Source organism: Cornus florida, unplaced genomic scaffold (assembly GCF_030987335.1).
Source record: "Cornus florida cultivar Cherokee Brave unplaced genomic scaffold, ASM3098733v1 CherokeeBrave_3.0.0_Hap2_Chr08, whole genome shotgun sequence".
NCBI classification, from domain to species: Eukaryota; Viridiplantae; Streptophyta; class Magnoliopsida; order Cornales; family Cornaceae; genus Cornus; species Cornus florida.
In genome coordinates, this window is record NW_026775578.1 from 93895847 (window position 1) to 93923750 (window position 27904).

At 33.9% G+C, this 27904-nt stretch overlaps 2 protein-coding genes across 3 annotated transcripts; one reads left to right on the forward strand and one right to left on the reverse strand.

Moving 5' to 3' along the window:
- Positions 1 to 7325: 7325 nt before the first annotated feature.
- LOC132268717 (CYP enzymes assisting alcohol dehydrogenase-like) lies at positions 7326 to 10067 on the forward strand. The gene is made up of 6 exons (XM_059769513.1): positions 7326 to 7439; positions 7564 to 7601; positions 8665 to 9070; positions 9166 to 9402; positions 9493 to 9651; positions 9760 to 10067. The coding sequence occupies exons 1-6, from the start codon at positions 7383 to 7385 to the stop codon at positions 9871 to 9873; spliced, it is 1011 nt and encodes a 336-aa protein (XP_059625496.1). The 5' UTR covers positions 7326 to 7382; the 3' UTR covers positions 9874 to 10067.
- A 3747-nt stretch (positions 10068 to 13814) lies between these two features.
- LOC132268280 (uncharacterized) lies at positions 13815 to 22643 on the reverse strand. 2 transcript variants are annotated; one of them, XM_059769108.1, is made up of 5 exons: positions 22542 to 22643; positions 20558 to 20693; positions 19015 to 19105; positions 14274 to 14354; positions 13815 to 14172 (listed from the first exon to the last, which is right to left on the reverse strand). In XM_059769108.1, the coding sequence occupies exons 1-5, from the start codon at positions 22573 to 22575 to the stop codon at positions 14038 to 14040; spliced, it is 477 nt and encodes a 158-aa protein (XP_059625091.1). In that variant the 5' UTR covers positions 22576 to 22643; the 3' UTR covers positions 13815 to 14037. The 2 variants fall into 2 exon arrangements, with proteins under 2 accessions (XP_059625091.1, XP_059625090.1); XM_059769107.1 differs by having other exon boundaries at positions 19015 to 19108.
- Positions 22644 to 27904: the final 5261 nt, after the last annotated feature.

Consider the following 27904-nt stretch of genomic DNA (forward strand, 5'->3'; position numbering starts at 1 on the left):
AGCGGGCACTGAACTGATCATAGGTCAATGAAGTCCTCTCCTCTGCGGAAGTAACTGACTTCTACCACTGGAGTGCATCCCCGACAAGCTTGAAAGTAACAAGCATCTGCTTCTGAACCTCTGTGCACTCAACCATGCGAAAATGATGTTGTATGTCCTCTTCCACTGATGAGCTAATTTCGCATTGGTAGAGCCTAAGAACTCAGGTGGTTTCCCCTTTGTGAAAGAACTCATAGCCTTCTCCCAAGGACTTGTTTGAATCACTGGTGCTGGAACATGTGCATGCTGAACCTGTAGCTGATTTTGAAGTGCGGCTACTACACCTGCTTCTATAGCCCGAGCAATGAGGTCAGCTATCTGAGGAGGATACTCTGGATCCCTGCCTTGATTGTAGCCCCGATCCTAAGACTCCTGAATCTACTGTACTTCCTCCTGTGCAACTGGTTATCCTCCTCCTGAAACCTAGGCAGTTGTTTCTCTTCCGCAACTCGCTGACGTTGTAAGAGATATCGCTACCTATGTGCCGCTCTCCTTTGCTTCCTGTTTCCCTGCATGTCCCGTCCTCTTCTAGTGTTAACCATTCTGTTAACACAAAAAGATAGATATCAGTACTATTTAAGCGGACCATAAAGGAATACAATGAATCCTAAACTTAGGCTTTAAACAAAAAAATACGCCACGCGGAAGTCAAATAACGATAGTGTTAGGATACGTGCAAGTTTTAAAAACTTTTTAAGGGATTTTCATACATAGATCTTGATTCATCACATAGAGACAAGTTTTCTGCAAAAATAAACTATGATGTATCATTCAATTAATAGATTGAATACTTACATCAAGGTTTGAGTAAACCTTAGATCTCTCTTCTAAAGTGAATGTTCTCACTTATTGTAGATCCCTTTCCTAGATGCCTTCTCCTTTAATCTCCATCTTCTTGGTAATAACTTTGCCTATAGGAATCACTAAGTCTCCATGAATGACCTTGGAAAACTAGGCTTGTGGGAGCCTCCATTAGATGAGAACACTAACCTTAAAATTCTAGAGAGAGAGAGAAATATATTCATTTTTCTTCCAAAAGTCCCCCTAAAATATACATGGACCATGTATATATAGGAAACATAAAGATAAGGAAAGGAAATAATAAATCTTTCTCAATCTCTAATTTATATATCTCAAATCTAATAGGATTCTAATATCAAGTTGGGTTATGAGTGAGAATCCTTTGGGCTTATTATTTTCTCAACTATAATGAATTAATAATTGGCCCGATCCATGGACCCAATTCAATTAATTCATAAATTAATTTCTACTCCACTAAAAGAAATTAATTGAACTCCAATTAAATAATAAATAACCTCTAAGTAAATGTTGCACTTTGACCCCTCTATGCATAATTAGTTATTGGATAAATAAAGCCATTCATCTGACTACTTAATTAATATATTTATTTTGGTACCTTTGATTATTTTCAGCTTGATCACAATAAAATATTTGTTTGACAAAAATAATAAATTAAATAAATAAATATATAATAAATCATTTTGTCTAAAAACACACAAAGGCCTTCGAATTTACTTTGTAATCTACCATAATCAATACAAAATAAATACAAGTAGTAATGATGCAAATATTAAAAATATAACCTTCTAACTATTAATTATATAATTACCCAAAGTGCCGGACTAAGGATTCCGAAGATTCTGCCGAACAAATCAAAGTCATTACTAATTAATAAAAGAATCTATACTTCTATCATGCTTAAGAGTCAAATGACATGACAATGATAGAGAGCAATTGCATACGACGGCTCTCGCAATATATCTCAACCTAATGCGGATCCAGTTCAAGTTTTAATTAATAATAAGTCCATCCATAATTATCGACTATGAACAATTTATGATTACTATTTATATTCATGTATTGATTGTCATCACATACATATATAAATATCTCTTGCAATCAAATGGACACTTTCAATTCCATAATGAATCAAAACATAATACATTGAATTCACCAATTATATAAATCGTAAATATTTCAGATTTGTTATGAACATATGTCATTATAATCCAAATAGGAATTTCCTATGTCAGGGCATATAAATCCCAACAGATAGATCCCTAAAGACACTTGAACCTAGAGTGCTCTGATACCAACTGTGATACCCCTCGACTCTGAGACATGGGTTGATCAGGCCCAGGCCCAAAACCCGAGGGATACAAAATAATTAAGTAATAAACAAGCATAGAATATAAATAGAATTAAGAATAAATAAATAAGCTGAAAGAACTAAATAATAAATCCTCCAATAATGCTCCATTAAAATAATCCAATAATCCCAAAACCTCTGATACCAATAATCCATCTAGATTACAACTCGGAAATCCATTATGTGGACCCCTATAAAAATCCCAACTGAAAACTGAAGTAAATAATATCCAACACTGAAAAATAAAGGAAATCCTATATAGATGAGTGATGAAGAGTATCTCTGCTCAGCATGAGCAATTTCTAAGTCTAGAACTGACGAACACCTAAAAAATAATGATGGGTCAAACCCACAAACAAGTTTTACTCGACTACAGCCCAAACAGAGACTTGATGATATGTATCAACTCAACAATATATAACTAAGTAGTCTGTATATATATATATACACACTATAGGACGCTCACTGGACTATAGGTTTGCCTCAACGTGAATAGTAGGTAACATGCAAATCGCACATAAAGTGGGCATGAGTACCTAGACCTATCAGAGCACAGATCTATCCATTATATCCAGTTACTCATCCTAGGCAATATGCGCGCCCTAACCATGATCCTGAGACTCAAGCTCATATCATAGCATATATTTATACATATATAGAATCTAATCCTATCCAAACATAAAGTAAACTATTCAACCATTTTATTTCAATGGCATGTCATCCAACTAATTCTGTTGACCTAACACGAATAGGTAGGACTAAACATTTTAGTTAATCCATCCCTAAAATAATAGAAATAGGTAGGGCTTAACTTATTAGTTAATCCGTCCCTAATATGCCCCCATATCCTTACAATGGTGCATTCAATCCAAAATCCAACAATAGATGCAGTATATATATATATATATATACATCAAAAAATCTAAATATAGCATGGTATAAACATATAGATATCCCTTTTACATTTATTAATACAATAATTTAAATAACATATAGTTAACTTGTTTTCCAAGTAATTAACCTACATCTCAAATAAATTATATAAAGGTTCATAATCATTATTTAAACATTAATTTCAATTGTTAGAACAATTAAATTAATCCATTCATCCAATTAATTAACAACTTAGAAGTTATTTAACATTCAAAATATCCACATCCTTAGCATATATAAGTGTACTATGCATTATGGGACTTTTCCAAGTCTATATAACCCTTAAAATTTAATTAAAATAGGTTAAAACAAAATCTGGAATCAAAACACATCAATTCCAGGTTGCAGCCCAACCGAGTAGACTTGTTCCTAATCGAGTGGACTCGATGGCCAACATACATCAACTAAGTCGAATCGGTTCCAACCGAGTGGACTCGATGGCCAACACTCATTAACTAAGGCGACTCGGTTCCAATCGAGTCGGCTTAGTTGCAACTGAGTTGGCTCAGTGCCTGCTGCTACTTTTTCTTCTTCGTTTTCAGCCTCTGTAAATCTGTTTGACCTCCATTGTTAAGGGTCCTAAGCTTCAGTCTAAGTGCCATACGCCCTTATTAAATTATTTTAGATGTTTTAACACATAAAGATCAAACTTAAACACCAAATCATGCATAAAAAATTCAAGAATATACAAATCAAGAACATGTGAATAAAATCATAAAACCCTCTGTTCTAATCCGATTTAAGGATGCATAATTATTCAATTTTATTGTTTAAGCATCCTAGAATTTCCTAGGCATGTATAGAACACGAAATCTAAGGGAAAGAGTTAGAAAAAGAACTTGCCTTAAGAATTTCGGGTTGAAAACCTTAAACTTTCTTTTTCTCTGATTTTCTGGCGACCTTTGGCTGTCGTCAAACTTCTCTATTGCTTCGTGCTAGACCCACGAGCAACCTCCCTTCCTACCTCCTTGGGTTCGGCCTTTTCCTTTGGCCGCACCTTCTCTTTCTCTCCTCTGTTCTCTCTCAAAAACTCTCAGTTCCTTGCCTCCCTTCTAATGTCACATAATAAACCCTAGCAGACCTATATAATACATATATATAATGCTACAAATCCTATTCCCTCCCCAAGTCTATTAACTTTAAACTTAATAAAAGAAAAAAGGAAAATAATAATATACATATATATATTTATATATATATAATAGTAATAACTATATTATGTGTATATACAATCTGACTATCTATAATACTATCACTATTACTAATACAAATAATAATAATAATAATAATAATAGTCTATCCTTAAATACATATATATACCCATTTATATAAACATACATCTCTCCATGGGTAAATACCCATACCCACAAATCCTTCTATACAAGTAATCCATGTGACTCAAATGGGTTGGTCCATTATTACTATCCAAATCCAACTCTTTTAAAATAAAATAAACATTTAAATCATCTAATCTACCAATTAATTACAATTAATCAAACACATCATTTAAGCAAGCACATCAGTTAAAATAATTTAATTAAAATAAACCATTTAAGCATAAAATTTACATTTAAATAATTAATTCAATTAAACACACAGTCAAATAGCCAAATAATCAAATAAATAATTAAAAATGCAATTAAAATAATTAAATAAATCCCGAGACAATCCTTTTAAAATTAGGGGTATTACATAGTTGGATCGAGGTTCAAGGCTCCTCGATTGACAGTGTGTGGCTTGGTTGAATCGAGGTTTAAGGCCCATCGATCAACAATTTGTGGCTTGGTTCGATCGAGGTTCCAAGCCCATCGATCGACAGTTTGTGGCTTGGTCGGATTAAGGTTCAAGGCCCATCGAATCGATAGTTTGTGGCCTGGTCGGATCGAGGGTCAAGGCCCATTGATTGATAGTTTGTGGCCTGGTCGGATCGAGATTTAAGACCCATTGATCGACAATTTATGGCGTGGTCGGATCGAGGTTCAAGACCCATCGATCGATAGTTTGTGGCTTGGTCGGTTCAAGGTTCAAGGCCATTAATCGATAGTCTGTAGCTTGGTCAGATCGAAGTTCAAGGCCCATCGATCAACAGTTGCCCTTTCAACAAAATTGACATTATTATTGTATTAACACCTCCTTTATAATTCTGCATAGGTAGGGATGTATTCACTTGAAAGAAAATAATAATTATTAAAAAAAAAAAAAATTGACATTATTATTGTATTATACCCATTAAATGAATGATTGAACATCTCCTTTAAAGAAAGGGTTAAATGTTTTATCACCCTATCATGTTTGCCTTTATTACTCACATATTAAACTAGTGAAAAATAATAATAATAAAAATAAAATAAAAATAAAAAATAAAAAAACATAAACATCTCCTAAGGTTTGGTTAACTTTTGTTAATTGACCGTTTAAAAAGTCAAAAGTCAACTAATTAAAAAATATATAATGCCAAAACTACCATTGACTAGTAAAGATTAGAAGTATGAGGCCATAAATGAGTTTGAGACCAATTAGATCATAGATGACGTGAACCTTGACTTTTTTATTTCATTTTTCATTGAGTTGTATGTTTAATTCAGGCATATAAATTAAACATATTGTGAAATTATACTAACATATTGTTAGGTGTTTAATTGAGGCATATGATTGGTAAAGCTAATTATATGTTTCATGCTGACTAATGTTTTGGTGTTTTGAATCAATTCAATTCATGAAATGAAGGTTGACAAATGAAAATGAAAAAAGAAGAAGAAATAAATCGAGAAAAAATATGGCATCATATTACGAACATTGTATAAAATATATCAAGTAATCATAGTGTAGTCAATTTGGCTTAATCAGCTAAATTGTGTATCATGATTCAAAATTAATTTCATAATAATTTTATTTGATTGATTTAAAAATATATATGTTCATGATATTAATTAATAATTTTATTGAATTGATTTAAAGAAGAAATCAAACTAGATTGGAAACACTAAATGTTATTTTTCGAATTTTTTGTGAGATGTCCAGGTGTATTCCACATTCTTACACATATGGTACATGCAATTCTTTGAATATTCACTACTTATGCCTAAATTATAATGATATATCTAAATTAATTTAGGTTGATATTTTTGTCCAAATTAAAATGACTTAAATTAGGGAAAAGTAGTTTTATCATTATATTTTTTAAATTAGTTAACTTTTGACTTTACTAACAATCGACAAACGGGATGTCAAGACAAAGTTAACCAAATATAAGGAAAAATTTAAGCTTTGTTTTTTTTAACTAGTTTAATTTGTGACCAATAAAGACAAGTTTAAGGGAGTGTTAGAACATTTAACCCTTAAACAAAATGCCCTCAACCACCAGTAGTTTTGAAATATATCTATATGCTGATTGGACAACTATATTGATAATCATATAAGATAAGATAAGATGTGATAATCATATAAAATGTCCTCGGGGGTCTCGTGTCTCACGTGCAAATTTTTTAATTCTAAATTCGTTGCTCAAATTAATTACACTCCATTTTGGGTTTTTTTTTTTTAACGAATATTTATTAGACTAATCATAACTTTACCTTTCTACTTCACAATTGTTGTTGTTGACTTTGCAACTAACAAGTATAATTGAAGCCACTTGCAAACTTCAAGTTCAAGGTCTTTAGGTGAATTGACTGTTGATAAGATTTAATACAATTGGATCAATCATTCAAATTTCAATATATCTCTGCAAGGTCTTACATCATTATATATCAATTTCAGTTTAATTTAAGCTGTCACAGCCAAGCAAAAAAAAAAAAAATGAGAATAATAAAGAAAATAAAAACTTTTTAAATGTTTACAATTAAATGGCTGCTGGGCAACGCGTCAATCATGGATTGGATTGATGAGAAATTGCCCATTTTCGATATATATATATATGTGTGTGTGTGTGTATGTGTGTGTGTGTATAGAGAGAGAGATCATTCTCCTATTCAAAAGCCGTAACAGTCCATCCAAAAAATTTGAGCATAACCATTTCCCAACCATGACCAGCTCAAAGATCATAACTTGCAAAGGTAAGCTCTCAACTCAACTTACTTCCATCAGTGCTACATTTAGTTTGATATATATATATATGTATGAATGTATTAGTAAAATTTAGTGTGTTGTGGCAGCTGTAGTGTGTTGGGCAGCTGGGGAGGCAGTGAAGGTGGAAGAGATACAAGTAGAACCCCCCAAATCGTTTGAAGTTAGAATTAAGATGCTATGTGCCAGTTTGTGTCACACAGATGTGCTATGCTGCAAAGGATTTCCAGTTGTTAGTAACATCCTTCTTAATCTATAATATATACACTTCCATTACATTACATTACATTAATACTCATACTTTTTCTTTTCTTTTCTTTTTTTGGAAAAAAAAAAAAAAATTCTTTCTTCTGCAGCCTTTGTTCCCACGAGTTCTTGGACATGAAGGTGTTGGGTAATTTCTCTCTCTATATTCTTTCTATGACCAAGTGAAAGCTAATCTACAAACTTAAAGAAAAAAATTACCACGCAATATGATATATTATTATTGATGATTGAATGAATTCTTAATAAAATAAAATAACGGTGACAATTGGGTGAGTTTAGCCGGACTTTGAACGGGTTTGTAATGGGTTAAGTGTGAATAGATCACTAACCCATTATCAACGCATCAATAGTGGGTCATAAATGAATAAAGGTTCAAATTCATTGTTCAAAACGAATTAACCCATTCCAACCAGGGTTTTGGTTTTTTTTTTTAAAAAAAACTTTTAACTTTTGCAAATTTTTTACTTTCCTACCATCCATGGCTAAAAAGAAAATTAATAACTTGTTCTTACATTAATTTTTTTTTATTTTGATTTCAAGCATTACAAATTTTTTTCCTTTGAAAAAAGTCACCATACAACTTAATCAACAATATTAATTAATTTTTTGATTTTAAGAGTTTTAATTTTTTTTTTTAAATTTATTTTGGGAAAAAGTCGCTATACAACTTACTCAACAATATTAATTATATATATTTAAAAAAAAATATTTGAGCAAGAGTTTTATTTAATTGTTGGTCATTTATTTCACACCGAAGGAGTGAAGAGAGAGAGAATTAAAAATAAAATAAAAACAACCAGCAAGGAGAGAGAATGCAAGAAGAAAAAATAATAAAAAAAGAAACGGAAGAGAGAGAGGAAAGAGGGGGGAAAGAAAAGACGATTTTATTTGAGTGGGTTAAGATGGGTACCCATACTTAATATATAATTGACCATTGAATTATATGAATACTCACTTTTTACCCATTGTTACTCACTTATTTAAATTTAAGTGTCCAAATAATTTAATTTTAGTAAGCGGATTTGAACGATTTAATGAGTTTAGACTTAAATTGTCATCTCTAAAATAAAATAAGAAACCTAATCATTAAAAACTGATGAATACTAAAATTGAGAATAATCCGAATTTACAGGCCTTATCATAAACGAAGTAATTCAATTTAGCTAAGTAAAGAAAAAAATTGAATGCAGCATGGTGGAGAGCATTGGAGAAGGAGTTACAGAGGTAAAGGAAGGAGATGTTGTGATTCCAACCTACCTAGGAGAGTGCAGAGAATGTGAGAATTGTAGATCAGGTAGGACAAATATGTGCCAAACCTACCCATTAGCAGCTTTCAGTGGTCTATTACCAGATGGGACATCAAGAATGTCTATCAGAGGCCAAAAGCTTTATCACTTTCTCAGTTGCTCAACATGGTCTGAGTACACTGTTGTTGATGCTAACTATGTTGTCAAGATTGATTCAAGGATACCTCTCCCACATGCTAGCTTTATCTCCTGCGGCTTCGCCACCGGATTTGGGGCAGCCTGGAAGGAAGCCAAGCTTCACAAGGGATCAACCGTGGCTGTTTTGGGTCTGGGTGCTGTTGGATTAGGGGTAAGCGCGCGCGCGCGCGCACACAATAATTGTCACAAGGTTTTTACTCTGTTTCTCGTGATCCTGCCCTACTGATCGAACTGCACTGCATGCAGGTGGTGGAAGGAGCTCGATTACATGGGGCAGCTACAATAATTGGCATCGACATCAATGAGAAGAGACGCGATAAGGGGAAGGCATTCGGAATGACTGACTTTATAAACCCTAAAGATTCTGAGAAGCCTATTTCGGAAATGGTGAAAGAGTTGACACAAGGTAAAGGAGTGGACTACTGCTTTGAGTGTTCTGGGGTTGCCAAATTGGTGAATGAAGTCCTTGAATCCACAAAAGTGGTATGCATATACAGATTCATATCCATTACATGTTTTGAAACTGTTAAAGAACAACCAAGCATTGTATATATATTTTTTTTTCTTCTTCAGGGAATAGGAACAGCAATACTACTTGGCGCAGGAACTCAGAAAAGCATTGAAATTGACTTCATCCCACTTCTTTCTGCTAGAACGCTCAAGTATTCTGTTTTTGGTGGGATAAAAATCCAATCCGATCTTCCCATTATCGTTGACAAATGCATTAACAAGGTACTAACTATAGTTCCCGCCTTAAAATTGTTCAACATAATTTTCAGAATTTCTGTTTCTCCATTAACAGAATTAGAAATCATCTAAATGTGTTATATTACGATGCAGGAAATCAAAAAACTTGATGAGCTTTTGACTAATGAAGTTCAAGTGGAGGATATAGACAAAGCATTTGAGCTACTGAAGAAACCTGAGACTCTCAAAGTCGTCATCAAGTTTTAATTCTATCTTAAAGGCAACTAAAAAGTGTCAACGATCTTGTAACATCTTTGTATCGTTATCACATGTATCTTTAAACCAAATAACAAACTTGCTTGAAAACAACTTCTCACTAGATGAACATCCAATTCATTAAAGCGGCACACGCCTATTTTTGAAGGGTGTGTTCCCATCGGAACTGCCCCATTTCTGTTACTTTAACGGGGTAAAAAAAAAAAAGATGCAGCGACACAATGTTCAGTTGCATAGGCTATCGACTCTCACGATCTGTCAAATAACAAATGGGTAAAGTGACCTTAACATCCCTTAAATATATATCAACCCCTTGTGTGCGCAAAACACTTCAAATTTGCAAATGACACATTAAAATAAATATGATTTCTTGGGGGTTGAAGATAATGCCATGAGGTTATTGTAGAGAGTGAGAGCTCAAAGATAGAAAGAATACACTGTTGTAGAGGAAATATATTGAGAGAACAAACCACATATATATATATATATATATATATATATATGGGTAATTTACACAAACCTTTCCCATGATTTGCCCTAATTACAGGGACCTCTCTTTCTGTTTGGAAAATTACTCGGACCTCCTTTAAATTTGAAAATATCTTACACGGACCTCCCTTATGTAGTTATGTGTGATATACCGTTAAATACACTAACGGGCCTTGCTAATTTACTGAAATTCCCTTAATTTTCTATGATAAATTACTTAAGTATCCTATATATATATATATATATATATATAGAGAGAGAGATATATATATATATATAGAGAGAGAGAGAGAGAGAGAAATTAAATCTTAAAACTATTTGGGGCCACCACCGCCAACCCCCATGGGTGCCACCACGGCCACCGCTACCAACATCTCTGTTTTCCTCCATCTTTGTGTGTGTGTGTATATATATATATATATTTGTAATGCGATATATTAACGACCTCTTCTTTTACACCGGTTGGATTAAGAAACTTTAGAGATAAAAGGAGAAAATAAAGTTTCCTTGCTCTAAAAAAAGAAAAAGAAAAAAGGAAACATAAAACCAATAACGCTATTTTTTCACCCTCTCCCGTCTCTTCATCTCATTGTGTGATTTTTCTAGTAAGGTTCATAATTTTAGAACCACCAAAAACCGAGAAGGAAATAAATAGTATCAGAGATTAAATATTTGAATAAAAATAAAAATGTAAAAGATTATTAAAAAAAAGGATCAGCAAGAAAAAAAAAAGAACTATGATTCGCCTGAACAATTCGCCATTGGGTGGAGGTGGTAGCGGCAACGACGGTTCATGAATTGGGTTTTCTTTAAGGTAAGCCAATTCATGAAGGGATCGATCCAGAGAACGAATTCTTGCTTAGAACAAGCTTGTTCAACGAAACAAGGCATCCAAAGCTCGCTGGAATAGGACTCGTGAATCGATTACTCGAAGCATCCAAAACTTAGAGCCCAGATAGTGATGACTATGAATTAGGCAGGGGACCCTCTAGTGACCCTCTAGTGTGCTGTTGCTGAAAATTTAAGCTTTTCCGACGATTCTTGCTTCTCCGGCTTAGGAATTGTACAGTCCTCCATCCTTATCTTTTTCATTCAATTCGGTTAAAAAAAATATATCAGATCAATTCTTAAATTAATTTAAGAAAATTAATATAAAACAAAACAAAACAATAACACACTGGAATTGGGTTTTTCATGACCAGGTTCCGTCACACAGATCAAACCCAATCGCAATTTTGATTTTCAGAATAAAAACCAAATCACACAGATCAAACCCAATCGCAATCGCAAATGTCATACCCACAAACCCAATTGTTTGCAGCCACCATTCCTTTTGTCGAAATTGGGTTTTTCATGACCAGGTTCATGAATTGAGTTTTGTGATGATGTGCAAGGAGAAGAGCTTTTCAAAGAAAATCTCCATTGCTTATGTAACCATGGTGCTTGATACGAGAACAAAAGAATCAGAAGAGACGATCTTCTTTCTTGATGGTCCTTCCTTGTGGGAATGATGTTGACTGTTGAGCCGTTATCCGCCTTACCCTGGCCTCACCTCAAACTCTTCGAACCTAGCTAGCACTATCTTTACGTCGGTAAGTCAAGAAGCACCGCCAGCTCTTGGTTGCCTCAAAATATAATATCAAGTATTATATATATATATATATATATATATATATATATCTCTCTTTTTTACCTTAATTAAATATGAAATTATATATAGACAATGGTATTATGGGAATTTTAGTAAAAATAGTAGATGACATCATCAATTTCCGTCGTCGACGGGCGTTGACTCTAACAGAAGGGAAGTCCGTATAGGATATTTTCAAAAGTAGGGGAAGTCCGAGTAATTTTCCAAACAGGAGGGGAGGTCCCTATAATTATGGCAAACCATAGGGGAGGTTTGTGTAAATTACCCTATATGTATATATAGAGAGAGAGAGAGAGAGAAATATAAATAAATAAAAAATAAAAGCCTCAAAAGTTGGTTAAATAGGGTTGCCGTGCACTTGACAACACCCCTACATAGAAAATATCATAAAAAATAATATAGCTAATGAACACCCCTTGGGCATTTTCGAAAGAATAAAAAGGCAAAATGGGCATGCTACAATTACTTTAAGTTAGATTTTGCAGGAAAATAATTTGAGAAGTGGGGTTTGAACTATTAAGGGTATTTATACCACATTTTAAAAATAGGGGTGAAAGTGAATCTGGGAGTATATGACAGTGGTGTCAAGGGTACTTTACCAAATAACAAATAGCGGAGCAGTTGTAGTACAATGACTAGACCTATGATTAAAGGAGATGCTAACAGAAGTGCGACCATGGTCTGGTCTAGGCAATTTCTTGATTCGACCGTGAGGCATTACAACAAAATGACACCTTGCTTTGAAACTATGATAAACTTTATTTAGGGGCTCTAAACTAATTTCACATTTTCATGGAGGGGGATGATACACCAAGGATTCTTCTAAAGCATTTTTTGATTTTATCATCGTCACTTATCAATTAATAAAAACCTAAAGTTGACCTCTTCCCAACAAGAAAGCTAGAATCAACATAAGAGAACCTAAAAGGCTGATGAAAAATTTCTAGTTAGAGCAAACACAAGAGAACCCTAATATGCAGAGAAAATTTTATGGCACAGGATTGAATCCATGGACATCAAGAACTCATAATGAAGGGTATTGTGTCTAAAACACATGGCTAGGTACATAGACCAGTAGTTGAAAGCTCCCAAATCCCAGTATATACCATTCATAAAGAACCACACACGTGCACAAAGGAAACAGAAGTACACCAGACGCCCACTTGTCCACTAAAGTGAACCCAAAATTCAGGTAGACTGAGTAGGCTGTCTAGGAAAGCTAAAAACAAGGGCCAACAAAGTTTCCAACAGCATAAGTAGCATAACACAATAGAAAACCAATTAATTCTCAATCCATTTCCATGTCTGCTAATGAAATAGCCAACAAGGTGATATAATAAATAAACTCTTCAAAATCCAGTTTTTGCCACAGAATCTAATTTTCCTATATTCCTAGTCAGTTGGGCCTCCCTATTCTTGCTGATAATCATAATGGGCCTCCCCAACCTTGTTGCAAATAACATTTCAACAAATACAAATCTTACCATCCATGCCAACACTCTATAGGCCTACATGGGTTTTATTAAGCCCTTCGACCTACTTCCGGACCTTCCGGTCATGACCAAGTGAAAACAAACTCCTCTATGAATATGTCCATGGAGTTACTAATATACAGAGACCAATTAGCCTAATGAATACAGTTCCTAAATACCCAAATGGTACGATTTCAACTATTTCTCAAAGTTGCTCCTAGTAGGCAGTGATGGAGTGATGGCAAATACTATCCAATCTCCTATTTTGTAATATATATATATATATATATATATATATATATATATATATAAAGGGAAAATTGTATCAAAGGGTTCAACATATGCTAACCATTACACTGAAGTTTCAAAACCAATAAATCTTCCAGCAACTAACCAAACTTGCAGGAATAACACATGGAAGTCAGTCACATTTACATACACATGTGGTTTTCAGTGTTTTTTCACTACCCAAACACACATTTAACTGGTTGAACTGGAACTCAAGAAGTTGATGATTCATTGCAGAACAAACAAAAGCAGGTCTTACATGGCGGCTTCTTCAGCATCAGTTTCAACTGGAATAGGAGGCATATTATTGCCACCTCTCAACCTGGAAGACACATTGTCAATGGCAGAATTGAGTTGGCTTATTTTTGCATTCAAGGTCTGCCTGGTTTTCTGCGCTCGACAAAGAAAGGGGGGGAAATGAAAAATTAGAACAAAGTAAAACCATCAATCAGCAGAAGAAGTTGGTGCGAAGTCAGTAACAGTTTAATCACCTCTAAACCTTCATCGTAATAGATTGGTCGCTTTGCCCTCCGAAAACCATACTCATCTTCATTTAGCAGGGATCTTCTAATCTAATGAGATGAGAAAACAGAGCAAACCACAATAAACCCCTTTACTTTAAATGCAATCCCAAAAGATATATAACAGAAAGCAGAACAAAATCTGATGCACAAAGGCCAGTGAGAAAAAAGGTGTTTTAATGCTAGTCTGCTAAACTCCCTCACCCAGTCACTGCCAATAATACGAAGAATATATAGATGATTCATCTGACTAGCTTTATTAATTATTATGCAAAATAACTTGGAAATCGTATAGCAACGATGAAAAATTACCAGCAATAAAGTAATCTTAAAACTAGGAAAAAAAATCCTAGCAGGACAATCAAACAATTCCTTGTTTGGGAGGGGGGTGGAAATCCTTTATTGCATCATAAATGAGCTATCCCAAGCTCGGTCTCAAAGCAATTGCATATTGTACATCGCAAAGGGCAGGCATCAAAGAAAAAAAAAAAATTGAAAATGCAAAGGTTAGAGGAAGCCCAGATTAACTCTCTCATCTTGAGAAACAAATTGGAGCCATGGCATACAAATAGGAAGAAAAATTACTCTTTACTCCACATCAGATATGAACAACTATGCACAAATACTTTCCAGAGGTACAGAAAAATTTAATAAGAAATATTCTGAAGTTAATAGTGACAGAAAAAATAGTAGCAGCAGCAAAAACAGTTAGTTGGGTGTACGCGCGTGAGGGGGGGAGAGAGAGAGAGACAGAGGAACTAGTGAAAGACAAACTGCAAATCCTAAATCAACTTACATAGGAAAGTACAATTTAAGATTTTTCCATATAAAAGGGATACCTGGACATATCAAATTTGGGTAAATTACACTAACAGCCCTGAGGTTTGCCTTAATAACAGGTAGATTAAAATTTTGGTGTGTGATACCCACAGACCCCTCGACGTTTAACGCCTGTTACACTAACACCCGATGCCGTTAGCAGACATGGTTTCAGAGCATTAACACCTTATGATATTACCTAAATGTCCAACGCCTCTCTCTCTATCTGTTTCTCTCTCTCTCTCTATATATATATATATATATGTATACGTATATGCACACACATACACAAATATAAGGTTTCAATTTGTTCTTATTTGGTTCGTGAAATTTGCCTGCGAATATACCAACATTTATGCAAATTTTGAAATGATCCTACAGAGTGATTTGCTTTAAAGTCAATTCAAACCTATTGTATGAAATTTTTGTTTTCACTTTTCCATTTGGGGTTTTTTTTTTTTTTTTTTTAATTCAATAAATTTTGAATATTTTTAACATTATTTCAGTTTTTAGCTCAATTTATTGTTATTAGTCTTTTGGCTGCTATTTGTACAAAATTTTAAGTGGGAATGATTATGGTTTACATTGGATTTATGATTTGCAAGTTTAGAAGTGGATCACTTATTAATATATCTGTATTTAGTTTAATTTGTTCTTGATCTATCTGAGTGTTTGGGGCTGCACACTACTGCTTTTTTGGCACATTTACCCTAGAAAGCACTGACACTTCACCCAGGGTTGCCGTGGCGGTGGTAGTGTCGGACACAGATAGAAATGTCCTGAAATTTAAAATAAAAAATTCTTGTACACGGCAAGGACATTTTAGACATTTTCAAGGCACAGCGGGGTGGTTTTGTAATTATTTCTTTTAAAGAATGAGATTCAATGCAATTTAAAATATATCATGAGTTAATTAGAAAAATAATATAAAGTTTAGGATAATAAAAATAACAAACATCTAGCTCTAAGCTCCAAATTACTGATTTCATTTATGATTGTATGGATAAGATGAGTAAAAATTATTATTTATATATATATATATATAATATATAATACAACTAATTTTATCCGTATCCTATTTTTTTAAAATTTGTTTTTTCGCCGTATCCGTGTCATGTCGTACTAGTGTTCTGTGTCCATATCCTTGCATCCTAGGCTTTACCTTATTACAGAAGCAAATATATGCCTTTTTTTTATAATATTCTTATTTTTCTCATATATTCCTACTATCAATATCTTACCGTTGGTAGACACTTCAATAAATTTGTTTCTCATGTCTGCGTGTACAGTAAATTTTAATTATTAACATTTTTCACTATTGTGGGATATAATTTTTGTAATTGGCAAATTTCAGTGTCAAAACAAGTCCGATCGAGTTGTAATCTTCAAGTTATTATATCAAGATCGAGATAGACTATAGAATTGGAAAGTTGTTCAAGTTTGATAAACTATGATCTACGAAAAAGATATGAACAACACTTTAGGAAGTTATTTCCCAAATAGGACACTATACATTCTATGTATATTCTTCAAAGTTACCAAAACAGAAGTTTTCCAAACTGGTAAACCTTACCTTTCAATTCTGTCAAGTGGGAACCGGTACCAAGCTTCTTCTACCAGTTCAAGAACCTTTGCTTCAAAGAAAACATTCTGTCCTCTGGGAATTGGTTCCAAAGTTGGCTACCGGTTCCACATGCTAATACAGTTTAAGTAATTTGTTTCCTGTTCTGTCTAAACTTCCTATTTGGTATAGACTTCTTTCCAAAAGCCTTATACACGAAAATTTACCTTTTCTTATACATATCTAAGTCTTTGAAAGTTTATATAAACCTTGATTTTCATCTAGATTGATACGGCTTTTACATTAGATCTTCTGATTTCTTAAAAGCCTATTTGAGAGATATATTGCAGAAAATCAAATCTGAGTTTTCTATTTTTCTTTCTAGAACACACACATAAACACAAGAGTGATTTTTTAGAGTGTTACCAACGTGCCAGTGGCCTAGCGGTACCAAGTCCCTACTTTCCAAAGGAGGCAATGGGTTCGAACCTTAGTGGAGGCATGTGTGTGTGAGTGAGTGAGTACCAATTAGGAAAAAAAAAAAAAAAAAAAGATTTTAGAGTGTTTGTTCAAATTCCTAATCGCGTTCAAAGTTTATTGAATCTTGTATCTACAACGATCAGAGAAAGCAGATCTACTTCTACATCAAATTTAGATCTTGAAAAACAGAGGTAAAGCGATCACACTTTGAAAGGGTCAAAGCATTCTAGAAGTGTTGTTTAATCCACAAGCAATCCTTCTACAAAGATCAAGAGTAAGTCTGAGCTCAAGAGTTATTGGACGTGATGTCGCAAAGATTGTCAGCGATTGGTGTTTGATAGAACAATAGGGTGTGAGCCTAAGTCAAAGTCCATTGTACTTTGTTTCAAACGTAATGGATCGATTTACTTTTGACTACACAGTCCACGAAGTTTTTCCGTAGCAATTGGTCTATTCTACCAATTGGGGTTTCCTCGCTAAAAATCCTGGTGTCATCTCTAAACTCCATTTACGTTACTTTATTTTATCTTACATGAAATTAATTGATTAATTGCTAAATTAAGTAAAGTTGATTAAAATAGAAAGACACAAATCTGTTTTTTAAATCTAAAACTTTCTACACAAGTAATCTTCCGCTGCACAACTCACAACTATATCTTAGTAACCACAATGTGTTCACTTTTTATTTTAGGGCAATTAAGAAGATTGATCCAGAATTTTTTCAAGTTGATTTCATGCTTCAGGTGTGTTGATTTTTTTTTTTTTAATCATTATTATTATTTTTCTCTTTCCCCTTTTTGGTAAGGGAGGGTGTTTTCACCCTCTCAACGGACAAGAGGATACTCACAATCATCCAAACCACAAGTATCGGGTAAGCCCAAAGCAAAGGCTTGATGCTCACAAGAATTGAGCACCTCAGCATTCTGCCTAGTAAGCTACACCGTGGAGGTTCCAAGTCTGTAGATATTCATCAGTCCATATATTGCAGTCCTTGAAGCAAAATCTCATGTATGGGGTATACTCAATTCCTCATCTCCTCTTTCTTTTTGTTATTTAATGTTGTTGCTTTTTGTTTTTTCTTCTTGTTTGTATACTCAATTACTTTAATCTTCTTTCTTCTTATCCTTGTTATCAGAATGTTGTTTCTTCTTTCTTGAATTGATGTCTATACTCTTAAGATAACCTAGTATTACTCTGATTGAACACCTTTATTAACAACCAAATAGTTCAAACTTACTAGCCATTTCTTCCACTGCATATACTTCCACCACACATCCCTCCCAAACAAACAAACAAACAAACAAACAAAAAGGAAAATGCCATGACGAATCATCCATTTGCCAGGTGCTCAATCAAATGGATGAAGGCATGCTCATGGTTAGAGCTCCAAGATCAAAGCATTGCTCAAAAGAGAAGGGTATGATTCCTGGATCCGCCACAGGGCTCAATCTAACTAGATCTCTCAAAACCACACAGTACCCGTGTAGTTTCTTCCAAAACATATCTCAAAAATGAAATTTATCAAGTAATAAATATATATGTCCCAATTGAGGAAAGTTAGGATACAAGTGTATAGCAGCTTAATTTAAACACATAGGATACAAGTTTATAGCCGCTTAATGTGAAAAAAAAAAAAAAAAAAGCCTTCACATTATTGATATGGAAGAAAGCAACAACTGGCTGAAGGAGTGACAAGTAAGACTATCAAACATGTAGCATATGCATTCACGTGCCATCCAACACGTGACCCTCTACCTCCCCCTTTGGCTTGCCATCAAGTATCATCCAAGCTAACAACTGCTGGTATTTCCAGATATGACATAATAAAGGTTATAGGAATAAGTATAATACCTGTGGTGCAAAGATATAAGCTAGAGTTCCACATACTGCACCTCCGAGAAGGAAACCAGCAAAAAAATCTCCACCTCCACCTCTACGATCACTGCTACAGCAAGCAAAGAAGTACCACAGTAGATAGATAACTCAGTTCTATTGTAGGTTAGAAAGAGCAGACACTAAATACTACTTACAATAAATGCATAACATAAGGCATACTCAAGGGTGAAGGAATCAACATTATAAACCTGTAAAAACACAAACCACCACCTTCTACCTTGAACATAAGGCCCACCTGTATTATCTCTCACCAATACCAAACAGAAATAAAACAATCTGTGGCAACTTGACTGGCACCAAAAAAAAATTTTAAAAAAAAAACAAAAGCACTGCTCCCACAATTCTCCTCAGTATTAGAACATTTTCTATATAAGATGTTGAAAAAAACAAAGGGATTAGTAACCTTTAATCACATCTAATAGTGATCATACTTGATTTAAAATTAAGTCAAGGTCAAAAATATTACCGTACACTAAATTATCTAAGGGTATTTGAAAGATACCAAAATGTCACCAGGTTTGATATAGGTCACATGTTCAAACCAGATGATAAGTTGTTAGCTGTCAGTATTAGAAGAAGATGCCATCCACAAAGCTCGAGCAAGGACTCAAAACAAATAAATAAATTTTTTTAAAAAAAGAACTTTTGATGTTTATGTTGAGAACGGTGACCAAAATGTGACTGTACATTGACCAATCTACAAAGTGAGTCCCAGGCCACACGAAGGCGAAGTAATGAATGAGTCAATATATGTTGTAATACCTAAGCAACGAGTTTTTTTTTTTTTTTTTTTTTTGTAGAAATAAGTAGCTAAAATTTAAGCAATAAACAATACCCTTCTTATAGGCACATTTCCATGAGTTAATACATCTTGTGCACCAATTAAACCTCCTAATGATGACCAATAATAAGAGCAAAGGGAGAGATGTGTTTTAACTAAAAGTACTTTCATCCCATAACGATAACAGAATTATTTGTTTCTATAATTAAAAATCATATTCAAACCAAAAATCCAAAGTGAAGCAAGGGTCATATAATCTTACAACACTAACTACTGTTGCATTACACAATCAATTTTACATATTCTTTATACTTCTTCTTAACATAATATGATCAAAACATTATCTCCCAGCAAATATAAATTACTAAACTCCAAATTTCTTTTACCAAGGGCCTTGTGGCCTACTAGTATCTCCTCTACCTTCCAAAGTGGATGGTGAGGGTTCAAGTCTCCAAAGAAGTAAAATGTGTGTGAGTTTCTTGCCAATGACAAGAAAAAGAAAAAGAAAAAAAAAAACTCCAAATTTCTTTTGTATAAGATCAAATTTTATTAGCTCAACTGGCTTAAATGGTGCGCATTCTTGAAAACACATTTTTTGAATTCGAGTCCCAAGAGAAGCTTGAATATTGTCTAACGGAAAAAATAATTGAATACATAAATAATAAGTGGAATTCAAGAAAATAAAAAATAATAAAGAGGAGAAAATAAAATTCATACTTGTACTCCGCACGAACAGACAACTTGCGGTGAATTCCCTGTTGGTTCGATTTCCTTCCAACTGTCAGTCCGGATATTTTACCAAATGAAATTGACTTTGTGGACCAAAGCTCATGCTCCTTTAGGTGTCCACCACCTATATTTAAATGGAAAAGGATACATACAATACACAAACTCAAAATGTTACGAGAAATCTAGCTCAGAATCCAAGTATCATCTGAAATGATTTTTACATTTTAAATAAAACGATAACCACTTGCTCAAATTATAGTGACTACTTTTACAAGTTCAAAACCTACTAGCATGGTTTTAAGTGCCTTCTGAATGTCATATCTTAAAGCTCATTGAAAAGCAAGGATCAGTCTTAACAACTGTATGCACACCCACATGGTTAAGTAACTTGTTACACCCAAAGATGTGAGGTTCTCATGAGATTCAAAACCTGAGATAACCTTATCTCTATAATATGCATACAGATCATATAAACCAAATCACCAACCAAATCTATGTGGCCATCCTACTAACCCACATGAGTAATGCAGTAAATATTGACAGGATTGTCAAACTGGCTGGGCTAGCCCAAGTATGCTTGTTCAGCCACTAAATTCCCACTGCTTAAATTTGGAGCGACCCCCACAGCTTAGACAAAATTTAGGGCCTAAAGTTGAGTTCAAGTTGAGACCAGGCCACACAAAACTCGGTCTTTCCAAGAAAAATTAATTTAGTAATTTAAAACTATCCTCACACAACTAGGGTTGCTTGCCAGCTTAGTTTCTTTATTTTCTTAATATCTCTGTCACTCTCTCTGATGCAGGACGGGAATGAAAGAATGGGATGAGAATGAGAAGGAAATAGTCGTGCCTAGACTTCAAATAAGTTGTAATCTCCTCAAGGCTCAATTAAAATGCCTCCTTATGTCAAGCTAACGAAAAACCCTTAGGCTCACACTTTTTAGCTGCCACCAAATTCAAAAGAAGCACAAATTTTTATTTTTCAATCATTTATTCATCTATTTTCTTTTTTATTTATTCACTCAAGTTATGCCCTTGAAAGTGTTCTTGAACGCTTTCAAATAATTTTACTTAAAAAAAAAAAAAAAAAAAAAAAAAAAAAAGGCCCCTTGAAAATATTAAGAAAATTAATGCAGGAACTTCGTCATTTTTATCTTTAATTTCCTATTTAATTTATTACGTCTCAAATCCCAACTATATTTCAGAATGTGCTAATTCCTAACTTTAATTAACTAAGAGAAAATCATTTTCCCTTCCCTTCGATTTTATTAACTTTTCCCTTCACTTTTCCTTTCCCTCGCTAGATCCATGACCAAACCCAAACAGAGCCCAAATAAACAGCAAGGAGATGGACTTGAAATAAGTTGTGAGGAGAAAAAAGTCATTTATGAATGAGAAATGATAAATCAAATGAGCTTGCCTTTGGATTAGGCCCAAGTAGATTACATTTTAACCTCATGTAACTAAGTATAGTTATTTAGGATTAACTCGTTCTGGAGCTTTAGATTTGTTAGCGTGCCTATCAAGCTTCAGCCATGGACCTTGTTCAATTTCAACTCAACCGAATTCCACCATGTACACAATTCTTCACCAAACAGAAAAAAAAATAAACAACAGGAAGATTAAAAAAACAAGAATTATGGGTAAAAGAACAACAAAACACACAAATTAATGATACAAAGCAACAACATGATGAATTGCCATTTATAGCAGTAATCCCAACAATAGAATAAAAATCAGACTGTTAAAACATGAAACGATTCAGGATCTTTTAAAACACAAATCAAATAAGAGGGAAAAGAAAAGAAAAGAAAAATTCAGGGGAAAAAAAAACCAATCAATTTCGATAATTACGAGGCATCTAATGCTTTAAGAAAAAACAGCTGTTGTTTAACTCCAGAACATACATAAAACCTTAAAAACACCAAGAGATATTAAGCTGTTGCAAGACTTGAGACGAGTCTGGAAAGTACCTGAAATCGAGATCGGAGCGATGCCGGTCGCCATGAGAGTGTGTGTAGGGAGAGAAACGAGTAGATAAAAAATGAGATCAGGGTCATGTTCATAATAAATACAGTTCGAAATAACAATTTCCAAGAATACCCCCATCCAAATACTGTATGAAATTAACGCCCACCTATTTAAAGCGAAACCATCTTCTACGTAAAATGTTAGGGTAATTTACGCACATCTCTCCCGTAGTTTGTAATTACAGGCAGCCCTCTTTTTGTTTCAAAAATTACGCGAACCTTTCCTACTTTTGAAAATATTTTACATGAACCTCTCTTCTGATATAGTCAATCACAAAAAATGATGACATCAACTACTATTTTTCATAAAATGCCAAAAATACCCTTGCCTATATTATTTCATATTATATATATAGAAAGAGAGAGAAAAACAAAAAAAAAAAAAAAAACAAAACAAAAAAAACATCTACATTGAAACAGCCCAAGAAATTCACCAGTGGTGGTCTTGAAGAATTTGCCGGGGGATGAGTAGGAGACCAATGTATCAAAAAGGGTTTTGAGTGTTTGTAAGTAAATTCCACTTGGGTCCTAAAATTTTTGGTCTGCACAGCCTCTGTACACCAATTTTGTGTAATCTAAGGAGGACACAAGGATGGTGAAGAAAGTTAGAGAGAGAAGAGGAGAGAGAAGGATTTGGCAGCAACTAGAGTTGAGCCCATCTGGGGATTTGAATTCTGTTCAAACCATCACCGGCTTTTTGAAAGGAATTGAAAAGGGTTTTTTTTGGTGGCTTCTAGAGATGGATTTTTTTAGAGAGAGAGTGGGTGTGTGCCGTGTTGTTCTAGAAGGAGATCAAAATCAAATCATAAATAATATTGCAAGAATTGTATGAATCTGTTGTGGGTGTTGTTTGAATTTGACCCATTTTTCCTCTTGAATAGTAAAATTGCAATTGAAAAGTTTTGATTGATTATTCAATGTTCTTCAACAAGCTCACGTTTTCCTAATCATTAATAAAATTATTCTCTTTTATTAATTGTAGTTATATATATATATATATATATATATATATATATATATATATATATATATATTTGTTGTGTATACGTATATTATGTAAAGTTAGAAAGTGAGGAAAGAGAAAGTGTGAGGTGGAAGAAGAGGTTGCCAAAACGATTCGCCAGTGGGTGGAGGTCGATGGCGGCTGACTGATGTATAATAATCCCATCGGTGATTGATTTTCAATCATAAAAACAAACCTCATCAAAGTGTGGCCCAATCTTGCCAACAAACCTCATCAACGACCCATTTGAGAATAAACTGAACAACAATGGCAGTTTTTGATGGATTCATCTCTGACATATGAGAGAGGATTTGGGTAAGTTAGAGAGAGAAAGTAAATCCTTGAATGAAAGTTGGTGATGGATTCTATAACTTGCCTTTTGGAGAAGATGACAAGCTGATGTCATGCCTACACAATAACTTAGAGGGGCAGTTTAGTAATTTTAAATGCCAAGGAAAGGGTATTTCAGTAATTTTGACAAGCTCCGTTAGTGTATTTAACGGTCCATCACACATAAGGGAGGTCCATGTAGGATATTTTCAAAATTAAGGGAGGTCCGTGTAATTTTCGAAATAAGAAGGGTGTTGCTGGTAATTATGGTAAACTATAAGGGAGGTCTATGTAAATTACCCTAAAATGTTACAGAAGGACGAACCACTGAATACATTTTTTTGACGTGTGTTGATTCACACGCCAATATATATTATTAAGAAAGTAAAAAATAACTCCAGAACTATTTAGATATATCAAATTCTGAACTATACGATTTAATTTTGTTATTATTTTAAATTATTATTATTATTACTATCACCAGCACTACTACTATTATTATTATTATTATTTGAACTATTTTGTTTATAATTTATAAGCTTCCATAAACTGTTTGTAGGTATATAGATACATCAGGTAACTAATTAAGTTATTTATTTTTGTTATTATTATGTAATTATTACTATTACTACTACTACTATTATTAGTTATTAGGCAAAAGTGCAACTAAAAAAAAAAAAAAAAAACAACGTGTTTTTGTTATTATTATTATTATTATTATTTTATTTTTTTTGATAATTTGTGAGCTTGCAAAATTATTTTATAGGTATACGGATCTAGGGGTGAGCAAATAATCCGTCAATCCGATCCGAACTAATCCGATCCGTGTAATTCGATTCAATTTTCAGTTTTCAGATCTCATGGTTCAGTGATAGTTTGAAAATTTTACAATCCGGTATTCGCGGTTCGGTTAACGGATTTGGCTTCTGAAAAAATCGATCCGAACCGATCCGTTACCTATTTGAACCGTTAACCAATCCGAACCGAACCGTTACCTAAATAATATATTAATATTATATATATATATATATATATATATATATGCAATATTCAATATACAGTATATACTTATTACTTACCGTATTATTATTTTTTTATTAATTATTTTTTTTAACTTTTCAGTTAACCCTAGCAGTATCCAAACTCATTACTCCATCTCATTTCATTACACAGCCTCTGTCGCGCCTCCCTCTTCTCTTCAGTCTTCTCTTTTCTCCCTTTTATCTCTTACAGCCTCAGCTGCGCCCCCTCAACCCTTCTTCTCTTCAGTCTTCTCTCTTCTTCCTCTTCTCTTCAGTCTTTTTTCTCTCTTACAGCCTCAGCCGCTCCTTTTAATCCAACACCTTTTTTCTTTAATCTTCTCTCTTACAGCCTCAGCCGCGCCTCCCTCTTCTCTTCAGCCTTCTCTCTTCTCCCTCTTCTCTTCATTTTTACTTCTCTCTTACAGCCTCAGCCGTGCCTCTTAATCCAGCACCTCTTTTCTTTAGTCTTCTCTTTTACAGCCTCAGCCACACCTATCAATCCATCGATCACCAGATTCAAAGCAACGGCGACCTCTGCGTATCGAAGCAATGCCTCCCTCAGCCCCTCTTCTCTTCAGTCTTCTCTTTTCTCCCTCTTTTCTTTAGTCTTCTCTCTTACCGTCCAAACCATGGAAATCGATCCGAATCGATCCGTTACTTTACGGATTGGTTTGGTTTGGTTTGAAAACCCCCACGGATCGGTTCAGTTTCAATTTTCACCAATCCGTGGGGACCAGTTCGGCTTGATCTTTACCCCCAAACCGAACCATGATCAGGCCTATATGGATCTATCAAGGAACTAATCGAGCAATTTATTTTTGTTATTATTTTAAAATATTATTATTATTATTACTACCACTATTATTACTATTATTATTTTTATTGTTGTTATTATTATTATTGTTGTTAATTTGCAGGGGTTCAAAAGTGATTCACATATTTTGCGTCTAAGTGATTCAAAACTACTATTACTATTACTATTATTTTTATTATTAGTATTAGTTTTAGTATTACTAATAATATTATTATTATTATTGATATTGTTTATCATTATTAGGCAAAATTGTAAATAAAAAAAAAAAAAAAAAAAAGGCTGCCGAATTGTTGGTTAGTTGCAAGATGGCCCCTTAAGGATATTATGAATATTGTACATTTCTGTTTTTTTATAACTTTTATATAAATGAATAAGTGGGGGTATTTTTGTAATTTTGACCCTCTGGGTTCCAAAAAATGTGGTTCGGTATGCTTTGTATTGAAGAGGGGTTGAATTGCAACCCCAAATAGTATAAACGATTATTTTTTACTTTTGTAATAGTTAAGTAGTTTTTTGCACTTTTGCCTTAAAATTTATATATATATATATATATAATTTAAATATCTAATTATCACTAAAATCTCATTCACTAAAAATTTTATTTCATTATATGTGACATTTATTCTTTCAAAGTGATTTGATATTGTACTAGCAAACTCAGTCAATTAAATAATTACTTAGTTTATTTCGTATTACATATTGAATTGTTAGACATGAAGAAAAAGAGATTTCTAAAATTTACCATTCTTTTTCAATCAAATAAAGAAAAGAAAACATTTTTAAAAGTATATTTATATATATATTGTGACGGCCCAAGTTTTGTAAACCCGGTGCGTCAGTGATGACCAAAAGGTGACTCGATAACGGATCTGAAATGTTGAAGCCAAATGTGATAAATGACCTCTAGAGACATACGTCATCCCTAAGGCACTAAAATGACTCCCCATGAAGCCATGGAACTCGACTAAGTCATGCAAATGAGGGAAGAATGCTAAAACCCGAAAAGAAATGAACTAAGGGTAAAATGGTTATTTCAAACTGAAATGGATGCCACCTCGCATACCATTGGAAAGACAAAAATAAATGAATGAGGTTGGACTCAAGATCTGATTTGGAGTCCGAACGGAAAAGATATGAAAAGAACAAAACAGCATTCTCCGTTTAAGAGATACCATGAACCTATCTCACTAAAACAGAAATAACTCTCACCACAGGTGGAGTTTTGATGTGTGGTTGGAATCATTGGAAAGCTAACCTCAAGCTCTTGAATTTTAACTCAAGAATAACCCAATTTGGATTGAGAATGAAAGAGTTATGACCCTCTGAAGTCAATGCAAGGAAACTGTCCAAGGAAAATAAAGTGAGAAGGTCCCAGGGAAGATCGGTCGACCAAAAGGCTCTCATCAGCCGACTAAAACTCCATCATCGGTCTGCCAAACCCCAATCGTCAACCGGCCAAAACGACAAAAATCCTAAAATGGCTACTGGAATGGTTCCTTGAGCATGTGGCAGCCGGCTGATGAAGACCGACGCCTCTACTGCTGCAATTTAAAAGTTGCTGTAGAGAATAAAAAGCTAACCTCGGTCCAACCTTAATGCATGTATGCATTTCAATTGATCCTAAATGAGTTCGAAAACATTTTCTAGCCTTAACCAAGTGTAATCAACATGCTAAACCAAAGAAAGACATAGAACTTGCTCTCATGCATGAGTTTTTGCATAAAATACATAAATCATTCCATAAATGGTTCAAAAGTTGCAATTCAAGAGTTTTATGAAATGTAAGCATGCCCGCAAATGTAAAATGATGTTTTAGACGCGCTACAATGGCCTACGGCCTCATTTCAATCCATTTACAAAAATTGACCTTTCAAACCTCCATTTCCACAATTAGGCTATAAAGGCAAAACTTGTATTTTAAAAGCATACATATAACTTGAACTTCAATGGCCCTTGGCCTCATGATATACATACAAAATGAACTTCAAAAGTATACTTAAATACACATTACATGTCCAAGAAGCCATCTTAGCTCACAAAATATCATACATCCATGGTATACAAAATATGTAATATCCAAAGTGTTCATAAGCCTCTAAGGATGATGAGCATCCGAGAACATTGTCTCCTTACCTGT

Excerpts from the sequence above, each read along its gene's own strand:
- LOC132268717 (XM_059769513.1), top strand. The coding sequence starts at position 7,383 with ATGCTATGTGCCAGTTTGTGTCACACAGATGTGCTATGCTGCAAAGGA. Across the intron at positions 9,403-9,492 it reads TCCTTGAATCCACAAAAGTG|GGAATAGGAACAGCAATACT; the intron begins GTATGCATATAC and ends TTTCTTCTTCAG. Across the intron at positions 9,652-9,759 it reads TTGACAAATGCATTAACAAG|GAAATCAAAAAACTTGATGA; the intron begins GTACTAACTATA and ends ATTACGATGCAG.
- LOC132268280 (XM_059769107.1), bottom strand. The coding sequence starts at position 22,575 with ATGGCGACCGGCATCGCTCCGATCTCGATTTCAG. Across the intron at positions 20,694-22,541 it reads CGCTCCGATCTCGATTTCAG|GTGGTGGACACCTAAAGGAG; the intron begins GTACTTTCCAGA and ends ATTTAAATATAG. Across the intron at positions 14,355-19,014 it reads CTTATATCTTTGCACCACAG|ATTAGAAGATCCCTGCTAAA; the intron begins GTATTATACTTA and ends TCATCTCATTAG.